The sequence below is a fragment of the Ischnura elegans genome, chromosome 11, assembly GCF_921293095.1.
Source record: "Ischnura elegans chromosome 11, ioIscEleg1.1, whole genome shotgun sequence".
Classification (NCBI taxonomy): Eukaryota; Metazoa; Arthropoda; class Insecta; order Odonata; family Coenagrionidae; genus Ischnura; species Ischnura elegans.
Genome location: NC_060256.1, coordinates 55,959,270 through 55,978,875, shown reverse-complemented (window position 1 = coordinate 55,978,875; position 19,606 = coordinate 55,959,270). Strand labels below are relative to the sequence as shown.

Below are 19,606 nucleotides of genomic sequence, written 5' to 3'. Positions count from 1 at the left end.
TGCGACCATTTTGGAATTTTTAAATTCTTTCGTAGATACTCCGTTGTGGCAAAATGCTGTTCCCATACTGTACCTAAAGTCTTCGATGAATTTGGGCCCCTAATACACCCTCCGACCACAATAAATGGATCACCGAATGCTGCTGTTCTTTGGCGCAAATAGAAAGCGGAGTAGCCATAATTAACAGCACAACAGAGATAACGAAGCTAACTTAGCAACTTGAAACTTCCAAAGACATTTTTAAAAATAAACAAAGCTTGCATCATCAACGTGAAACGATACTACTACCAAAATAAAAAAATATATAAATAAATTATAGATATTAACTGACTTGCCCTTGCATGTCTTTCTTCATGGAAAAATTGCATAACTTTCATGAGAAATCTGTGTGGACTAAATACTGTATTTACCCGTAGACACCGCACACCTTTTTTCTGGAAATGCCGGCGAAAAACTGGGAGTGCGCAGCTTACACGAATCCTCTTTGTTTTAATGTAAACCATGCTCCATTTTCCCTCAATTTCTTATCGTTTATTTCTCCAGATAAAATTCGAAGAATCAAGCGAGATGGAGTGGAATTGATTCATAATGAAACACTGACTTGCAATTTTCCACAAAAATAAAATTTAATTCGACTCGAGTTTCGATGTTACTACGTCATTTTCAAGGAACAACTGTTGTTCCTTGAAAATGATGTAGATGTAGATGATTATTTCTCCAGAGTTTGACATTGAAACTACGAAACCGCTGGAATTAAATTTCTAACATTATTTAACCTTATTAATCATGGAAACGTAAATTATCGATTTAGTAAAGAATCACAAGTTCCTATATTAGACCGCACCCAAAAAGCATTCGGAATTTTTTTTTCCCTCACGAGCCGGCCCAAAAATATGGGGGTGCGTCATAGATGGCTCTAGGGAGGGGTACGGGGGCACGTGCCCCCCCCCCCCCCCCCCCCCCCCCGACCCTTAAAAAATATGTAAGATTTTTAACACGGTCCCATAATCATTGCGTTTGTTTTGTATTACGAGGTATCCTTGTGCCCCCCCAGAACAAAATCTTGGATACGGCCTTGCTTGTGCCCCTCCCAGAAAGAAATCCTGGATCCGCCCCTGGGGTGCGCGGTATACACAAGAGCACAGCTTACACGAGTAAATACGCTACAATCTATTACTCATTGTCAGAGATTCATTCTTTTGGTTGGTTTGGATAGGAGAGGGTATTACATACTCGACTGAAACTAACAACATGTGATTTTTCGCACATTTTGAGTTGGGGGTTCCTTTCCCTGGGCAAATTCACACTTCAGGAATTTATTTTGAGCATATTCTGAAGGTGTCACTCTGGTTTTGACCCAAGGACCCTTTGGTCAGCAGCCAAGTGCTCTTCTCCCTAGACAACCACTTACCTTTCATGTGAAAATCTTTGCTTTTCTTACAAGAATGTGAACAATAAATTCAAATTTTACTCACATTCATGTGCTGGTGGTACTATTTATTCATTATCGGTCTTGTAACATTTTTCCCATTTTCTTCTCATTGGCTGCATTTTCAGGGATAATTTTTTTTCTCATTTTTTTATCTTACGCCTGGAATTTATCTGAAATGCATTGAGAGCATTCCACCTGAACTGACATTTGAGGCAGCCATTTGAAGGTCACTGTTAAAATGCCCAAGGACCCATTTTTTTCAGATACTTCAACTATGGTTGATGTTTTATTCTCTAAAGTATGGGAATTACTTGCACATTGTATTTTCTAAGTAGTTCTGACTTCATCCTTTCTCTGAGGAGCTTCGTTAGTTTAGGGTTGGGTCACATTATTTTGATTTAATCAGGCAAACAAATAGATCATTGTGAATTTTTTTGGCCATCCACCCATATGGAGGATGATTACAGCCCAAATAATGGGTGCTTTCCAATCACCTTGCGCAGATTAGCTCACATTGCAACAGATTGAAACACACTAGCGCAGATGAACAATGGTGCAGGATGTGTTCCCATCTGTTTAGCGCAGATGACGTCACACCTGCGATTGGAACACGCTCTGAGCTAAACAGTTTAAAACAGATCAGCGCAGACACGCGATTGGAAAGCACCCAATAACTCAAGGATCTATCACTCTTTTATACCTTCACCGTAGCACCAATTTATTGCAGTTTGGTGAGGAGCAAAGTTCTTTTTTTTTGTTTATTAGGTTTACCCCAATTTGCATCAGGCAGCTCCATGATCAATACTGATGTGACACCAATTTTCATCATTCATATTGAATGTTTAAATCAAAATTTTCTCTCTTGGAAAAATGTGAATTGGGGATCATAAATCTGGGAGTCATGGCTGATTATGATCAAAGTTATTTCATGGACAAATCTTCCCCATTTGGTCATACTCTGGTGAATAAGAAAAAGCAAAAATTGCAACCTACTTTTCATGAGTTGATGATGTCACTTGAGTTCTAGTTTATTTGGTCAATCAAGAAGAGCCTTTCACCTAGGGAAGGAAGTGCTCACTAGAGTATAAATGAAAACCAGTGCAAGTAAGGTCAGTGCAAGACTGAGGAGTAGCTGAGAAAGGAGACTTGAAGGAGCTTGTGATCCCATAACCTTGTTTGTGAAAGGATTAAAACCATCAATTTTTATCGCCAATAGCTCATTAATTAGGCAACATTGAGAAATAGAAAAATATGGTTGTCTGTATTTTCTTGAGTGTTGCAATGGACAATAAAAATATTTTGGTGAATAAGCCCATAATTTTCTGTGCTTCGGAACAACTGAGAGATTTGCCGAACATGGTGGAAATCTTTGTCATTTGATCTCACTCGAACTCTGATGGATGAGAATTGATTAATCAATGGTATTCTGATTTTTCCACAATATCTGAGGATACCGCTAGAAGAAGCAAATGTTCCCCAAAAAGAGGTACGTACTGCAAACTAAACAGATAGCTTGACAATCAAAGAACCACAAACATTTTGGTGAAATGCTAGGATACTAATTCATTCTCATCAATTAATGCCCTTAGATTGGATTAATGCCACGCAAGGAGTGTACCTGACCTAAATAGCCAGATCTGTAGAAAATCTTGATGCTTTCATCACCATTTGTCGGGTGCGCTATACCAGTTGTACACGAGGGCTACTGGTAAGTACACACGAGTGAAACCAATTTTTGTGATTAAAATTTAAGGTGTTCTAGGAAAATTGATATTGTTTGGGCCTGTTATGGATTCAGTATAAGGGCTCTTACAGATTATGATTTTTCTGTCGCCTGCGGAAGCGGGGCTTCAAGTTCTCGTCTACCTTACCAAAGGTCACAGGTTCAAGTCCCGCCAGGATAGGTTGTCCCTATTCAGGGTGAGGAGATATGTGATTGTCTATTGTTAGTTGTTGTTGAAACCTGATATGAAGGCCTCATTGTGCTGTTTTTGGTGTCAATTGAGGTAAATAAAACAAGGAATGAGGTAATAAGAATCGATTTTCCACTTTTTTGCTAGCTTATTGGTAATATACTGTTATACGGACATTTGCTTCCATACAAGTTTAAGTAGCCATTTGCCCATAATCAATGAGGTGATGAATAGACTGAGATACAAAAAGTTGAGCACAGTTCCCAGAGGAGTGAGTACATATTATGTGTACAGAATGTTGATAGAAATGTGACTATGAGTCTCCCTGACCCCATTTTTGTACTGATGGTTATATGACAACAAAAGTTTTTTACCTATTTTTATTAACTATTAGCTGCCAACTACTTACATCGCCCAAATCGAATTTAGAAGAATTATTCCTCAATGAAAAGGGCTCAAGACTTTTTTCAGAAGTATGCCTGTTGGGGTTTCAATGGTACCTTATTTAAAAAATTTATTGCATTAATGAATGACGGGTTCTGTAAGCTGTTGCTGGTGTATTGTGAAAAGCCAGTAGAGAGTGTTGATTAAAGATCTAACTCTATTGATCAAAGACAATTATTACCCGTTAACTAAGTTAGAGATGTATCCTAAAATGTCCACTGTTGCAGAAATGTAAGGCTACTATAGTTAAGTAAAATAATGTATTTTTTTATTCCAAAACAGTTTCTGGGAGTGAAAATTGTCAGATCAGTAGGAATTGTTCATAAATAAACTCTTAAAGTTAATCCTTTTACTGCCAGCCCATTTCAGGTGGGATGTACGAAGACTGCCAAGGCTATTTTCCGGAATAGGGTAGTTTCCTTCATCAAAGAAAACAAAAGGCATTGATTACGATTCGTTACCCACCATTAGTGTATTCATTGTATAAAAATTATTTGGTTTTAGAAATACCGGTTTAGACGAATGGCAAGGGTCAATTTTTATCCTCATTTGAAAAAGGCCAGATTGGCGCCCATGCGATGCCACTTTACGTGACGTCACAGGGGCCTAGTTTCTATACGAGTAGTCAGGAGTTTTACATCGTCTGAGGTTACCAATGCATGCATGAGGCACAGAGCTCAGGGAAACATGTCTTAATAATCACCGATTAAAACTGGCTAAGGTCGGAGAGTTTTCCTTGTTTGATAAGGTACTATTAATAATAATCCTTATTTAAGCCAAGCGCTACCATCTAGCAGGGTACTCAGCCACCTGCTAGCATCCTGTGTCGTAACAGCGCTCAAGCCTCCCCCCAAGGTCACCTCACAAGGCGGGAGGGGGAACCAGAAATGCATCACACGGACTTTTTCCCATCATTCCTACTTACCTGTCGCGTTTTCGCGCGCTTGAAATTTTCCACTTTTCATTTAATCGCGAAAAATAGATATCGTCATTTAAAAATCTAAAAGCGTGGAATGCGTACTCCAGGAGTAATAATCTTTCGATTTAGGCAATAAAAAAATAATAGGAAACCACCCTATTAGCAACATTTCAGATTTAAAAATTTTTCAGCTGCTTAATTTTATTTAATACGTCTAGATTTTTTTCCCAATTCTTAATATTTATATCTTATAACCATAGATAGATTATGGGGGTTTACATAAATTACAGCCGATGAAAAGGCCATAATTACGAAAAAAAGTGAAATAATTTGGGCCGATAAATCGGCCCCTGGCAATTTTCGCTCAACTAGTGAGTGCCGATATATCGGCCCGATGGCAGTAAAAGGGTTAAAATAAAAATGTACAATGCAATGATTGGGCTGGCAGTCTGTTGACCACTTGTGGTCCAAGTGCATATGTATACCACTAATGCCACTCTCTAAGGTTAAGGTTCTGACATTGGGGTAGGATGCGAAGAAAATTTTTTCCTCTAAGAAATTAAAAAAAAAATATAGAAGGATATCAAGAAAGCCATTCTACTCTGGTTCCATAGAGACTGATATGTGAGAGTAAAACATCTGAAACTCTTAACTTAAGAGTTATCACACTTATCTTGTGGTTAATTTTTCCCAGCATGTTAATAACCTGATCACCATCTTTTCTAATTTTTTTCTAAGTAAACCAGCAGTTAATGTAGTTTTCTCATGATTAAATTTATCCTTACTTTATCTAGGAACTTAGGTAGTTTTCCAGCATACATAATTCATAGAATGCCACCAGCTGTGTATCCATCGTATAATCCAGACAAAACTCAATACTTGTATCTTTTTTTATCTAATAAGAAGGGAGAGTATGTCATGGGACCTAGAATATTTTTTTACTGAAAGTTTCTTCCTCACCCAGAAGAGTTCCACTGAGGAAAGATTTATGCACTTGGCATTTTCATGAATTTTTTAAACACCCTCTGGTTATTTTACTATCCTCTTTAAAAAAAACTAATGTTTTCCAAGTGTATTATTTTAGTAATCGCTATAAAAAAATCTTACAATTAGCATTTCTATTGACTCTTACGAGGCCTTAGTGATTACAAGTAACTAGATGTGCTAGCCATCACCTGTGGTGACTTTAAATGTAAGGTTGAGCTGCATTTTTTGGAAATTGAATCTCTTCAGTACTCAATAAAGTCAAAAAGTTATTATAATACCTGATGGAAGAATTGCAGTTTTATGCTTATTTATTTGGCCCAAATGTGCTATACAGACATGCATGCAAAAACTACATGATATTTGAATTTTTAAATTACATATATGAGTCTTGCCCCTGTGAGCCCCCTGTCTCATGAAAAATGTTTAAATTGATTTTTGAATTTTCTGTGTATAAATGTGTGAATGCAAGATTCAAATTGCTGTATATGACAACAACCTCTGATTTATTCAATTAGTGCTGGTTGGAGTTGCACAGTGCTGGCCACCAACTATTCCTTTCCCAAAGCGGCAAAATAAATTTTAAAGCCAAAGTTCTCTATCTTCCTCCCCAAATGGAATTTATATCAAAGTTAAATATTTTGTATTTTAAACATAAAATATATAGATTTGTTTAAATTTACATATGCATGAATTGATGGGGAAAGACGTGTTTAGTTGAGAATAGATTGATTCATCTCAGTTCTCATTCACTTTCATGTAGTAATTGAACAATTAACGACCTCAGCAGTCACTTTGTAGAAGTACATATTTAACTGTTTTCAGTGAAAGATCTTTGTTTTACAGGATTATTTTTTAATTACTTTTAAAACATGTTTACAAACTGTAAAGGAAACTAGTTCCCAGTTGACGTTGAAATCCAAGTACGCTGATTGGTCACAATAATAATAATAAAAAGCACATAACATGCGTCCAAGAAATAAGAGATGTTTCAGTGGTTAAATCAGGCTGGGAATCACAATTTATTAAAAGAATTCCGTAGATGATACAGAAGTAAGTGACTGTGAAAAAAAAAGTTTCCTCGTTCAGCCACTTTTGGATAACTTTAAAAATAAAAAATGTCACCTTCCACCTTCAAGTTTCCACCTTCTTTTCATGAGTTAGTGATGTCATTGGAATACTCAATTACCCAACTCGTTCTGAGAGACCCACTCATCGAGGGAAAGAAGCTTTCAGTATGATAGTATAAACACAACTATTTTCACCCAGGACTTTTTTATGCATGACTATGATTTCATTGCCTGGCAATACATTCAGGTCAAAGACATGACAAACAATCAAACTATGGGGAATAATAGTGCGTAATAATCATTTGCCGTCATTATACATCTGGCAGCATAATCCATCTTGTCCAATGAAGCCAAAAAAAATCTGCGAAGTTCAGGTGGTAGAACACCTGGCAAAAATTCAGGAGATCCAGGTTTGAATCCCAGTCAATGCAAAAAAATTTCCTTTGTGGAACACTCCCACATTATGTGCACTAGCAGATGACTCCATGAAAGTATACTGCTGGTTACTCCACTTTTATTTCCTAGAATAACTAACCATGGCCACAAATAGGAAAGCTCAGGGTACAAATTTTTTTAAGGGAAAAAGTATTTTTTTTTTCTTTACAACCAAAGATAGTTACCACTTTTTTAGTTAACTCTCTCAAAAATGATAAATATGTACGTGGAAGCAAAGATCAGTTCACCGAATCACCGAATATCCCCACTACCATGGAATTACTCACAGTAAGCCGGGTAAATATCACAAAACAGCTTGAATATTAACACCAAATTTGTCAAGACCTCACTTGAAATGCAAAAAACCAGCTGGTATGCCATTGAATTACATGTAGCCACAGTGAGAAGTTTAATATTTCAAGTGATTATTATTTGAACAACAGTTAGGATAATTTTAAATCTTTGCAAGCAATATTTATAGAGTGGGAATAACTAAGATATTAATGGTAAAGATATTACCACTGAGAAACGAATGCCCAGAGTGCTCACTGCACAGTAAATAGTGCAGCACAAAATGCCGCTGAAAAGTTGGTGGCAACCCTTCTTCCATCAGTGGCAGAAGTTTTTTAATTACATTCTTAGGATTATGAGCAAAGTAATAGCTTGTTCCAAGAATTAATCATGTATTTTTTAATGTTTTAATTTGAAACAGCTGCCACCCTTGCAATTGGTAAATATGCCTGGTGACAGGTACATGTGTAATGATTAACTTCTCAGTCTTTAAACGTCAAACCTCTATCATGGAATAGGCTTTGACCTTGGGCACTATCCAAAGAACATCACAGCACATTGTAAAGTGATGTTACTTCTGCATACTACTACCAAACTCACGCGGCAGAGAGCCCACCAGTAAGCCATCCATGTCTCAGTAGATGAGTAATGCAGCTTTACTTTCTATTACCATATTCACCATGCAGTGAGCTCTCTAGCTCCTTTTTCTGTTATTATTCATATACTGGTTAAGTTCATTCAAATTAGCCCTGGCACTGATATTGCCTAATCGGTAAAAAATTCAAACGAGAGGGGGGACACACAGAGTAATCTGGGGCCATGTGATACACATAAATGGTGTGCTTTGTCCAACCTTCATACTAAAATTCTGGATATATTATCGCAAGAAAGCTGCTTGCACAGGGCACTCTTATTGGCAAACACTGCCCCCCCATCATGACAGCTGAATTTGACAGCACAGTCGGCTACTCGGGGTCGACTGAGAACAGTGAACAAACAATTATCCTTTTCAAATATCTTTGCAACTGGCACAGTCATGCAAGCTCGAAATGTTTCGAGCAGCATCGTGGGACCTGAAATGCTAGAGATATGGAATGGGGAGAGAGAGAGAGACTTTGCTAGTGAATGGAAACGAAAGGCTGTCTCAAAAACCCTATTCCCACTTGGCAACACAGCTAACTTACGAGACGTGCACCGCTGAGGTCTGAAAGCAACAAAATTTCCCAGAGACTAGATTCTGCCGATCGCATTTTCGATGGTTTTCAGGAAGTCATGCACCCTGCATCCTCACCCCCAAAAGGCTTAGGCCTACCTCTCAATCAAAAAGATATTTGAAATGAACTGTAGATGCCAGCAACTTTCTGTCCCAAAAAATGAACAGGGTAGTCATTTGATACCTTTCTAGTATCTATCTATCACCAGTTGCACAGCTTCCTTCCTCAAGTGTGTGGCATTGGGGGTGGAGGTGGTGTCTGAAGGCTTGGGAATGCAGGCATTGGGGTGCTCAGGCCTTCCTCTTCAACTAGGAACAGAAGACCATTGCCTTCCTCCCCTCCACCCACGTTTTCCACATACTCATTATACTGCCTTCCACCCAGGGCTTCCATCTCCGGAAAGCCCTCTGCCTCCACCATCAGCCCTTCAGAATGAAAAACGACACTGCTCCCATTGTCTGACCCAAGCTTGGAGAAAACCTTGTCCACCAATCCTTCACCTTCCATTATCTGTGACAAAGTCTGACCAGAGAGAACCTTGTCCATTGCAGATATAGTGGGTGTGGCACATGATAAGGGGCTTGGCATGAGAGACAGCTCAGGGTGGTGTCTCACCACATTGGTCGATGCGTCACTAAGCAAGGACTGGGCTATATTCTCCTCAAAATCCCCAACCGAAAGGATACAATCATTGGCATTCTCCCGTCCATCTCCGAGCACACCTTTCTCGACTCCCATGTTACCAAAGCCCAGGGAATTCTCCATCTCCACATAACCTTGGATTCCAACTGGACGATCTTCTCTGTATGCATCCCTGATGGCCACCTCTGGACACGTGGACATAGTGGTCGTGTCGGTTCCCCTATCCCCACCCATCACCACATCAACTCTGACACCAACGCCTCCCATTGCCTCCTCTCGGGTGGAATTGCTCTCGTCCCTCAGCAAATGCTGTCGCATCCTCTGCTGTTGCTGCTCGGGTTGCGAGTGGTGGATCCTCCGGTGCAGGTTGAGGTTTCCTGTCTGCGAGAAGTGCCTTCCACAATCTTGGCACTCGAAGGGGCGCTCACCAGTGTGACTGCGGTAGTGACGTCCAAGTTTGTATGCAGTCGCAAACCGCTTGCCGCAGCGATCACAAGCGTGGTCGGATGAAGGCCGAGCTCCCCTCCCAGAGGTGACGGAATCTTCTTGCATACTTTCATGGTGCTGAGTGGTGCAACCAGGTGGCGGCATGGCACCATTGATGTTGCCCCCTGGGTGCACCCCGCCAACACTTTGGTCGCACATCGGGAGCTGAGGTTGAGTGGGTGCATCCATGCCGTTGATTGATATATTTTCCCCTGGGTGGATGTTGAGGATATGTGAACGCAAGGAAACCTGGAAATTTGGAAGTCATGTTAGAAAACAGTCGCAAATTTCTATCAAAAGACGCTGGTGAAGTCTTTTTGGGTTTTTCACCAGGTGAATTGATTGTAGGCTGACTGCTTGATGGCTGCCTCTGCTGTCATCTTCAGGGCATGATGGCAGAGGCAGCCATAGAAACGTCGGCCTACAATCAACTCAACTGGGGGACAACCTGAGAAGACTTCACCAGCAGCATATACCGGGAAAGAACAAGATCATATTTCTATAAAAATACTTAATAATAATGCAGTGAGCATTCTCTTATTCTGACAAGTACATAGTATGCTGAAAAAAGTCCTTAACTTACCCAAAAAAGCACCTAAAAGGCGCTACATACGTTCTGACCCGATAACTTGAAACGACCAACTTACCAAACATTCCTCAGCACACAACGTGATCGCGTGAAGTTGGTTTTGGCTTTTGCTGGCAATGGCTCCGCAATTTTCGAAAAATCAAGAAATGGATTTAGGCCTCAGCCAATTAGGTTCTCATTGATAGCATCAAAAAAAAGAGATGAGTATGGGTGAAGAAGTGGCTGCTTGAAATTTCACTCACATGAATTTACTTCAAGAATTGGATGCAAATGACTTCCAAAATTATTTGAGGATGGACGAAGTGTGTTTCATGGAGTTGCTTGGCAAGATCAAACCTCGACTTGATTGCAAAAATAGCCGATAACGGTACACACGTTGCATCGCCACAGAAATCAGGGAAGGGTGGTTGGCCTCTCAGGATCAACCGCCCAACCGTAAGGTGCGACTGTTTTCGTCGGGCGACAGGCCTTGTTGTTGACGTCATGCTAATGTTTTACCTTAAAAGAAGTTTCAGTTTTATAAAAAATGGAAATAATTTTTATTGTTGAAGATTCATTTTTAACCCTAATACGGGCAACATATTTTTCTGACGTAATCGGGCAAGGTGAGTCCAATGGACTCTTTTAACTTTTGCTTTTAATTTAAACTATTAAACAGTGAAAAATATTACTTTTCACATCAATTTGTACATATTGTGCACCTTAGAATCATTTAACATAAAATTGATTATTATTTGTTTAACAAAAGTTTTACATTACTTATTAATTTCATACATAGTCAAACAGCGAGTACAGTGGACTCTTTTGACTAATTGTTTCTGTTTTCACTGCATAAAACACCAAATATTTATCGTTATATGTACATAGTGATAATTTTACATTTTTTTGACAATTCAAACCAAATATTTGTAAAATGCACATTACTTTTTACATTTCGTGCAAACAGACTCACCTTGCCCGGATTTGTGGGAATTCAGGGAAAAAAAATTATTTCTAAGTTACTTTGATTCCGAAAAAAGTTTGAATTAGGTACTCTAATTTATAGGAAATATACCATTAGAAGAAGTAAAAAATTTACAACATGCTGACATTTCAATAACATAATAAAATTCTCAAAAATGTGATGCGATGAGTCCAAGAGACTCACCTTGCCCATATTAGGGTTAAAGGTAATTCATGGAGGGCTAATGGGCACTAGTAAATATGAAAACTAATCTTACACAAGTTTCTTGAAATTCTAGAGTCAAACGTAGACTTTTTCCTTCACAGAGAGGGTCACAGATGTCATGGCCCCCACTACTATATTGAGATAGCAGAGAGATGCCAATCATATAAAGATGTCTGTAGCGTAAGTGAGCAATAAAGGGAGTTCCAATCACGTTACCACTAGAACCACTGCGGTGACATTTTTGTCTCATTTGAAAATTCAGTTTTTCCTTTCTTTAATATTTTTTTGCAGGATGATGGGACTTGGTGACTTTTAAGTAAATATAGATTGATCTCTTTACTGAACAAATACATGCAGATAAATACACCAAAAGATGAAGTTCACCATAAAAAAATATTTGACTTAGCCGGGATACGAATCCGTATATTCCGATTGCCGGTCAGGCGTGTTAACCAATTGCTCCACCAAGCCATTTTCTCAGAGCGAAATTCGGGATGGGTTTTACCGAACAAGATGTTGACATCAAAAGTCCAGCAGACCAGCGACAAAATAAGGGTTTTTCACCCCGACAGTGGCTTAATAAGCACAACCCTCGCCACATGTGCCACAGTGTGGACTTGTGACGGGAGCGAAATCGATGCTTGCTCACGGAACTTTTTTTGTGTTAATTTTTAAGAATTTTATTGTTTAAATTTTTAAAGTTCGTTTTCTTATCTTCGTTACTACTATGGAATATATTTTTAAAAGAGTTTTTTTAAATATTTAAATCAGGAATGGATCAGCTTGGGATTAGGAACTGAGGATGAAGGGTGGATAGAAACCCGGCGTTGGCATTAGCCTGCTCTTAACGAAAGGTGCCAAGGGGACCACGGCTTAACGTCCCATCCGACGGACGGTGTAGTGCACAACTAATGTCGTGTGTTCCCCTTGTTAGCTGGGATTCGAACCCCAATCTCCTGATTGCAGGTCAGGCGTGTTAACCAGTTGCACCACCAGGCCATTTTCTCAGAGCGAACTTCGGGATGGGTTTTACTGAACAAGATGTTGACATCAAAAGTCCAGCAGACCAGCGACAAAATAAGGGTTTTTCACCCCGACAGTGGCTTAATAAGCACAACCCTCGCCACATGTGCCACAGTGTGGACTTGTGACGTCAACATCTTGTTCGGTAAAACCCATCCCGAAGTTCGCTCTGAGAAAATGGCTAGGTGGTGTAACTGGTTAACACGCCTGACCTGCAATCAGGAGATTGGGGTTCGAATCCCAGCTAACAAGGGGAATACACGACACTAGTTGTGCACTACACCGTCCGTTGGATGGGACGTTAAGCCGTGGTCCCCTGGGCACCTTTCGTTAAGAGCAGGCTAATGCCGACGCCGGGTTTCTATCCACCCTTCATCCTCAGTTCCTAATCCCAAGCTGATCCATTCCTGATTTAAATATTTAAAAAAACTTTTAAAAATATATTCCATAGTAGTAACGAAGATAAGAAAACGAACTTTAAAAATTTAAACAATAAAATTCTTAAAAATTAGCACAAAAAAAGTTCCGTGAGCAAGCATCGAACTCGCTCCCTTCACATCCACAGTCGGACACCATATCCACTGGGCTGTCGCCCACTTGATTAACATAGCCGTTCAAAACAGGTTATGTAGCATAGCTTCATTTTTTACGATTTTTAATTGCTTTTTTCTCGGAATTTTACGAGAAGTGCGTCGTCTCGCTTCGGCATATTACATTTGTACCCATAAACTATCGAATCGCAAAATTTGAGCTCGATCGGCGACCCGAAGGTCGTGTATTCCCCTTGTAAGTCAAATATTTTTTCATGGCGAACTTCATCCTTTGGTGTATTTAACTTTGCACCCCTGCGTGTGACTGCATACAAAGTCACTTGTTCCTGCAGTGCTTTGAAATACTTGAAGACTAAGCTAATATTGAGCTTAGACAATTATGGACTGTAGTAACATATCACCACCTATTAAATCTACACTAATTGTAAGGTCTTTCTCACCTTGAATCTAAAAGCACGAGGGCAGCGTGGGCAGAGGTATGGAACAGATCCAGAGTGCTGCAGCTGGTGGACCTGCAAGCTACCCCTCTGCGAGAATGCAGCAGGGCATGATTCACATCGGAATGGCCTCTCTCCGCTGTGCACCAAGCGATGACGGGACAAGTGGCCACGGGATTTGAAATTGCGGGCACAAACTTCACAAGTAAAGCTCTTGTTTCCATCTATTCCTACAAATAACATGTGAGGAACTGTTGAATTGAACTATTTCTATTCCTACAAAAGCTATGATACGAAATCCCTTTTCATTATTTTTGGAGCCATAAAATTTAATGACTGCTGAGGATTTCATTGCAATTTTTTCAGTAAGAAAAGAAATTTTTAGTTTATTAAATCATCTCTTCTTAATCAATGATATTTCAGTGAATGAAGCATCTGGGACCTTTAGCATTAAGTAAGACCAGTGGCGGCGCGTGCGTATACGCATGTTAGCAAGTGCACACCCAAAGATGAATAAATTATAAAAGAAAACTATTCCTTTGCAACGCGAAGGATAAAAGTACTGTCTGCATATGCAAGAAACATGAGCCACCGAACGCTACAGCTATCTCCTTTTCGAATTCACCGCTCTACAAGTGTGCGATCCCGTGGCATCATGCCGGGCGCATTTTCGGTCTGTGCGATCGCTTGAGGGAGCTCTGGCGGGACGAGGTAAGCGGGGGGGTATGTGCTGTTCAAAGGGGCGATGGGAGCAGACTCAAAACCATGCGAATGCGCACGCGCATGTTTTTGGTGACTGACTAGCAGGTAGTGTAGTGGTGTAGCCGCCACCTACACTACCTGCGCCCAGGATCCTAGTCCGTCTACAGAGCCATCTGTATAGCCGTTTTCTACACTACTTCCTCATAGGGTGTAAGGAAAAGAGAATGAATTTCAACTACCGTCACTTGTAAAGGTGTGTTGAGAATAATTATTTTCATACATGCTAATATTATTTCTGTTCATGCAATTTTAAGGGTAGAGTGTACCAGTGATATGTTTTGCTTGCTATGTATTCTATTACGACGAAATATGACGCTCATGGATTAGGATTAACATAATATAATTAAATCATCCTATATCTGCTCTAATGCACACCCTAGATAAATTACCACCAGCCGCCACTGAGTAAGACTGACCATTCTGAATATGAATGACTATTTTAATACTCTACCATTAGATTAAATTCAATAAAGAAATTAACAATAACTTATTATAATCCATACATATTAATATATTGAAGGTAAACATAACCATCTCCTTATGTATGCAATTTTTAACTCTCTCCCTTTCAAATAAAAAACTTTGTAAATTTCACATGTGACTTTTTCTGCGTTTGTGTTTTTATTAAAATGAAGAAATTTCACCAAGTCACACCTTAAACCATCTCTCCATTAATTTGATCTTCCCCATTTTCACCTTCACTGTTTCAAGTAAAATTAAATGATTTTTCTCTTTTGAACTGCTTTATCAAGAGCCCAAAAATAAATAAATTGTGGAGGAATTTGGAAATAAAAACTGTTTAAAAAATTAATGCATTGGATGAATCTTACTTATTAAAGGATTATGGAGCTTTCTTTTTTATCAGCAAGAGATAGATAATCATCAAATATGCAGTTATTTGAGCAAAATTAACTTTGGCATGATTGAGTGCACAGTAACTGTATTAGTACAAATGGTTTGCAAGCAAGAATGAGTGAAGTAACAAACATCTCCAATTTCATCAACTTTTTCAAACTAAAATTGAAGTATTTAGATCAATAACTAGCTTTTTGATTTGGGTAACAAGAGGTTAGAAGGAAGTGAGATAAAAGTAGTTAGAAGGAAGAGATATAATAAAAACGATTCGACATAATAAATCTCTTACAACTTGCACATTAATTTTCTGCACTCTCATACAGGTGAACAGCTGGTGTCTGAACACCTCCCGCCACAAGCCTGTTGAGGTTGTTTGCAGGATAGTAGTTAGATGTACATAACACAGGAATTAAAGGACATAAACACACACATTTACTAATTGACAATTTTCAGAACCTGTCCAAATCTATATTGCGTCCCAAGAGGACTCCATTAAAGGAGATCCAAGGGCATGGGTCTAACCCGTAATATCAGTTGCTGCTTCACATGAATTTTATTCGGCAGCACCACTAGGCAGCTGTATCTCATCCAGAGTGACTATTGCCATTAACCATAGTAGAAGCGGTCTTTTTTTAGTTGACAATCATCTCGCAATTGTAAAATGTGTGGTTTATATAATTTACTGGCTTAGTTACATATTATGTACTGCCATGTATTTCCTTATGGAAAGTGGATGCAGATGACTAGTAACGTTGGTAGTGGAGATTTTGAAAAGTGATTTTAATGTGCACGGAACGACAACAAATCTAGCAGCGGACTTGAGAATCCTACAATGTAGTATTCATGGTGGGTGCCATGCCACCCAAAATACCCAGCCAGCACATGCCCATGGATTTTCATTTAACCTGATGATTACCTTGAGATGTGGTTTCCCCTTCTTTTCCCATGACACTGGATGAGTGTGACTTTCGCTTTTTCTTGCTGCCTCCCTTCCTCCCAGACTGCTGTGACCCTTTTTGACTGTCAACAGGAATTTGCATGACACCTGGCATCCTGGTCACGTTTTTCATTCCCACAGGACCATTAGCATGTGTGGATTGAATCTGTGAATTGCATGCAGTGCAGCGATTCCAGTTTCCATTTTCAATCACTCGGTCTCCAGTGACCTGAACTGGACTTCCAAAGCCCTCTCCTGACGAGCCACAGATCCGGCAAACGAAGTAAGGGGAGGAGATACCGTGGCTGACCAGATGAAGCTGTGCACATTCTGTGTTGCTGCCTAGACTTGATCCGCACAAGAGGCAAGTGATGCAAGCACCAGTGGAGATGCTGACGGAAGGGGTGCATCCTATGTTGCGCTGGCTCATACAGCTGGATCCCTTAATAAGGTAAAACAACAATTATTGGCAAAATAAATTTTAATGGCATTCTCGGTAGAAGGTACATATTACACAGGCTTTTCTAACTAATGGACACAATTTCATAAATTTATTCATGAACTGCATCTAAACAGTGGCGGATACATATGGGGGGGCAGGGGGTGCACGACTTCCCCTTATGGTGCTGCCTGCATTGCAGAACCACCATTGTAACTTTTTCAAATCATAGTACATATTGTCTTGTAAATGCTTATAATCTCTTTAAATAAAACTATCTTAAATTTTGCATGCAACTTGATTATTTTTTATTACAATAAAAGTATAGGTAGCTCAAAATATCTTTTGTGCCCGCCCCATTGAGTTTTTTTCTGCATCCGTTACTGCATCTAGAGGATACAAATATTGTCTATAAAAGGAGATGTGAAAGAAAATAATACTAAAAAGAACTGAATATGTAATTAGAATAATATTAAGTTATCGAGTTCAGTGAAACCCAAGTAGCCCATAGCAGTGCAGCAGATATTGTTAGAAGACTATTACCTCCAGACGTTTGAGAGTAGTGGCGCAAAGAGCTAGGTAACTCCACTATAAAATGATTTCCCAATAGTCCAATTCTTGTACCTCAATGAGGCAAAATATGCAGTGGCTGTTCTTTGAGGGAGGCTTGGCATGAATGAAACCACTTTTTTTCCTCATTTAGGAGGAAATAATACATTTTTATAGGAACGTCATTGTTTAATATTAAACCCACAGGTCTAAGGATGCTGTAAATGAGTGCCTTTTAAACTATGTAAACTCTTCTACAAAGTAAGAATTGCTCAACTTGGTGCAAAGAAGAATCCTCCAAAAAATAATGAAAAGTTAGTAATGGAATACCCTATTACATTCGATTAGTATGTCTGTACAGGGAATGAGTGAGCTACAATAAAAAAAACTCTTGATATTAAAACGGGCTCACAAAGATAATAGAAAATTTACTTCGAAGAACAGGTATACAAGGATGCTTACAAATCTAGATACTAGAACATTACCTCTTGGCAGCTGTTTGATAAGACCTCCAGCTTCTGCTGTACCGACCGGACCATATTACAAAATTCAGAGAAACTGTTAACGATGACCTCGCAGTCAGTGCACACGAATTTTGGAAGGCCATCCTCTGGGTACAAATTCACAATCTACGAATGGAGACACAAATATGAAGCTCCTGGAAGACCTTATATTTCATCTAGATTCATCAAAGCAAAACAGAATGAATTACCTCCTTAGACAACCGGGTTTTTATTTTTGATAGCAATTCGCTGCCTCTTGGTCCATTCAATACATTCACCCCATTCTGTTTCTCTTGTCCACATAAACGACACACCTTTTCGAATAATAATTTCCTTGCCATATCTGTCATTTGGAAACATTAAAGCTAAGGTTCTCGGGACCTTTATAATTTCATTTAATCACCATAGCTTGCGTAAAATACTGCTAAAACACAATAAATATATACAAAACATACCCCTACAGCTGTTTATTTCATCTCATTTCATGACGTTTACTTGCGGGATAACGTTACTCATCTGTTTTCATCCTGAGATTTCCTTCTTTTGCGTTCTAAATTCAAAATGTGAACTTGATGGACCACAGTGCGATCCAAAAATGTACGATGGTAAAAAAAAGATCGTACTCACAACTTAAGAATGAATATAAGCCGAATAATTATTGTTTGAGAGAAGAAATGGATAGAAGCAGGTTCACAACTTTTGATGACTACAGCAGCTTTATTCTGTAAATGTCATTTGGCGGCCATAAGTATAGATTTCGGCTCCAAGACATTCTCCTCCAAGCTCCATTCATCGACTTATAATCGTGAAAATAATATTTCATTAAATTAATTAATTTGCGCCTAAGTTTAAAACCTATCCGCTGATGTCTGCGTTTCAGTCTCATTTGAAGGAAATACAAAGTCGTTCTCATTTGTCATTAAAATATCACTTACCACAAAGTTACACATTAAGCCATTGATAATTTATGTGTGGCATTAATTTAATTAATTTTCTTTTTTCCTGGAGATGAGACAAATGGTCGAATTATAAGTTGTCTGAAAAGTTGCATCGTGTTCACCATGGCTTTCTGAAAGAAATAACCGCTACAAGTTTTGAGAGACAGATTATATAAATAGGTATATATTCAAGGGCAGATCCAGGATTATTTTCTGGGGGCGCCAGTGTCTGACAGGCAAACTGTCTTCCCATCTTTGGGATTAAAAACCACATGCAACAATTACTATACGAAATATATTATAAATTTTAATATAAAAGTTCACAACGAAAGTAACGATTCCTCTTTCGGCAAAATGAGTAAATTACAAATAAAATTTACGTTTCGTTAAAAGTAATCGTCACAAGTACAAGTAAATGCAAAAATAACAGTTAAAAGTAAACCGATTACTTCTACTTAATAAGTTACCACCGTTGTACATTACATACATATAGTGTACACCGCTATACCGTCAAAAACCTTTCAGATCCACAGCGTTATTTTATATAGCATGTTATAGGGGGGGGAACAAAAGTAGGAAAAATAAAAGTTGGGGGAAGGGAAGTTGTGGAGTAACAAGTATGGATGTACTTAGAAGAAAGGAGCCCTGATGAGCCGAGAGCCCGAATGAATCCGCCCCTGAGCGGGACAGAATACCTACTGAAAAAAATATTGGAAAGCGAGATTGGATTCAAAAGGCCATGAATGGAATAAAATTAAGGAGACTGGCCTAAATAATCGAAAAATTAAGGAATTATCATTAAAATATTCTACCGATTAAGGTATGTTTTCATGGAAGGCTTAAGGAGAATTGCGAGAGCCTCCCCTTCCATCATGCACTTCCCTCTTCAATTCACAGTAAGACCTACTCCCTTTCATTTTATGTAGAAATCCTTTTTTTTTCCTTCCTCTCCCTCGTTTACCTAACATTCTTCCCTCTAACTCTGTTTTCAGCATCCCCTTCCCGCTAAGTACTCGCTCCATCTA

At 39.0% G+C, this 19,606-nt stretch overlaps 1 protein-coding gene and 1 long non-coding RNA gene across 2 annotated transcripts; one reads left to right on the top strand and one right to left on the bottom strand.

Annotated features, from left to right (window-relative positions):
* Positions 1 to 2,790: 2,790 nt before the first annotated feature.
* Positions 2,791 to 13,702, top strand: LOC124167914. Its single transcript, XR_006866791.1, has 3 exons — positions 2,791 to 2,918; positions 3,022 to 3,140; positions 13,616 to 13,702. It is a non-coding gene; the product is annotated as an uncharacterized LOC124167914 (long non-coding RNA).
* Positions 6,696 to 18,321, bottom strand: LOC124167913 (zinc finger protein 160-like). Its single transcript, XM_046545979.1, has 5 exons — positions 17,853 to 18,321; positions 17,626 to 17,769; positions 16,132 to 16,594; positions 13,602 to 13,828; positions 6,696 to 10,079 (listed from the first exon to the last, which is right to left on the bottom strand). Exons 1-5 carry the CDS (start codon positions 17,991 to 17,993, stop codon positions 8,928 to 8,930), a joined length of 2,127 nt encoding a protein of 708 aa, XP_046401935.1. The 5' UTR covers positions 17,994 to 18,321; the 3' UTR covers positions 6,696 to 8,927.
* Positions 18,322 to 19,606: the final 1,285 nt, after the last annotated feature.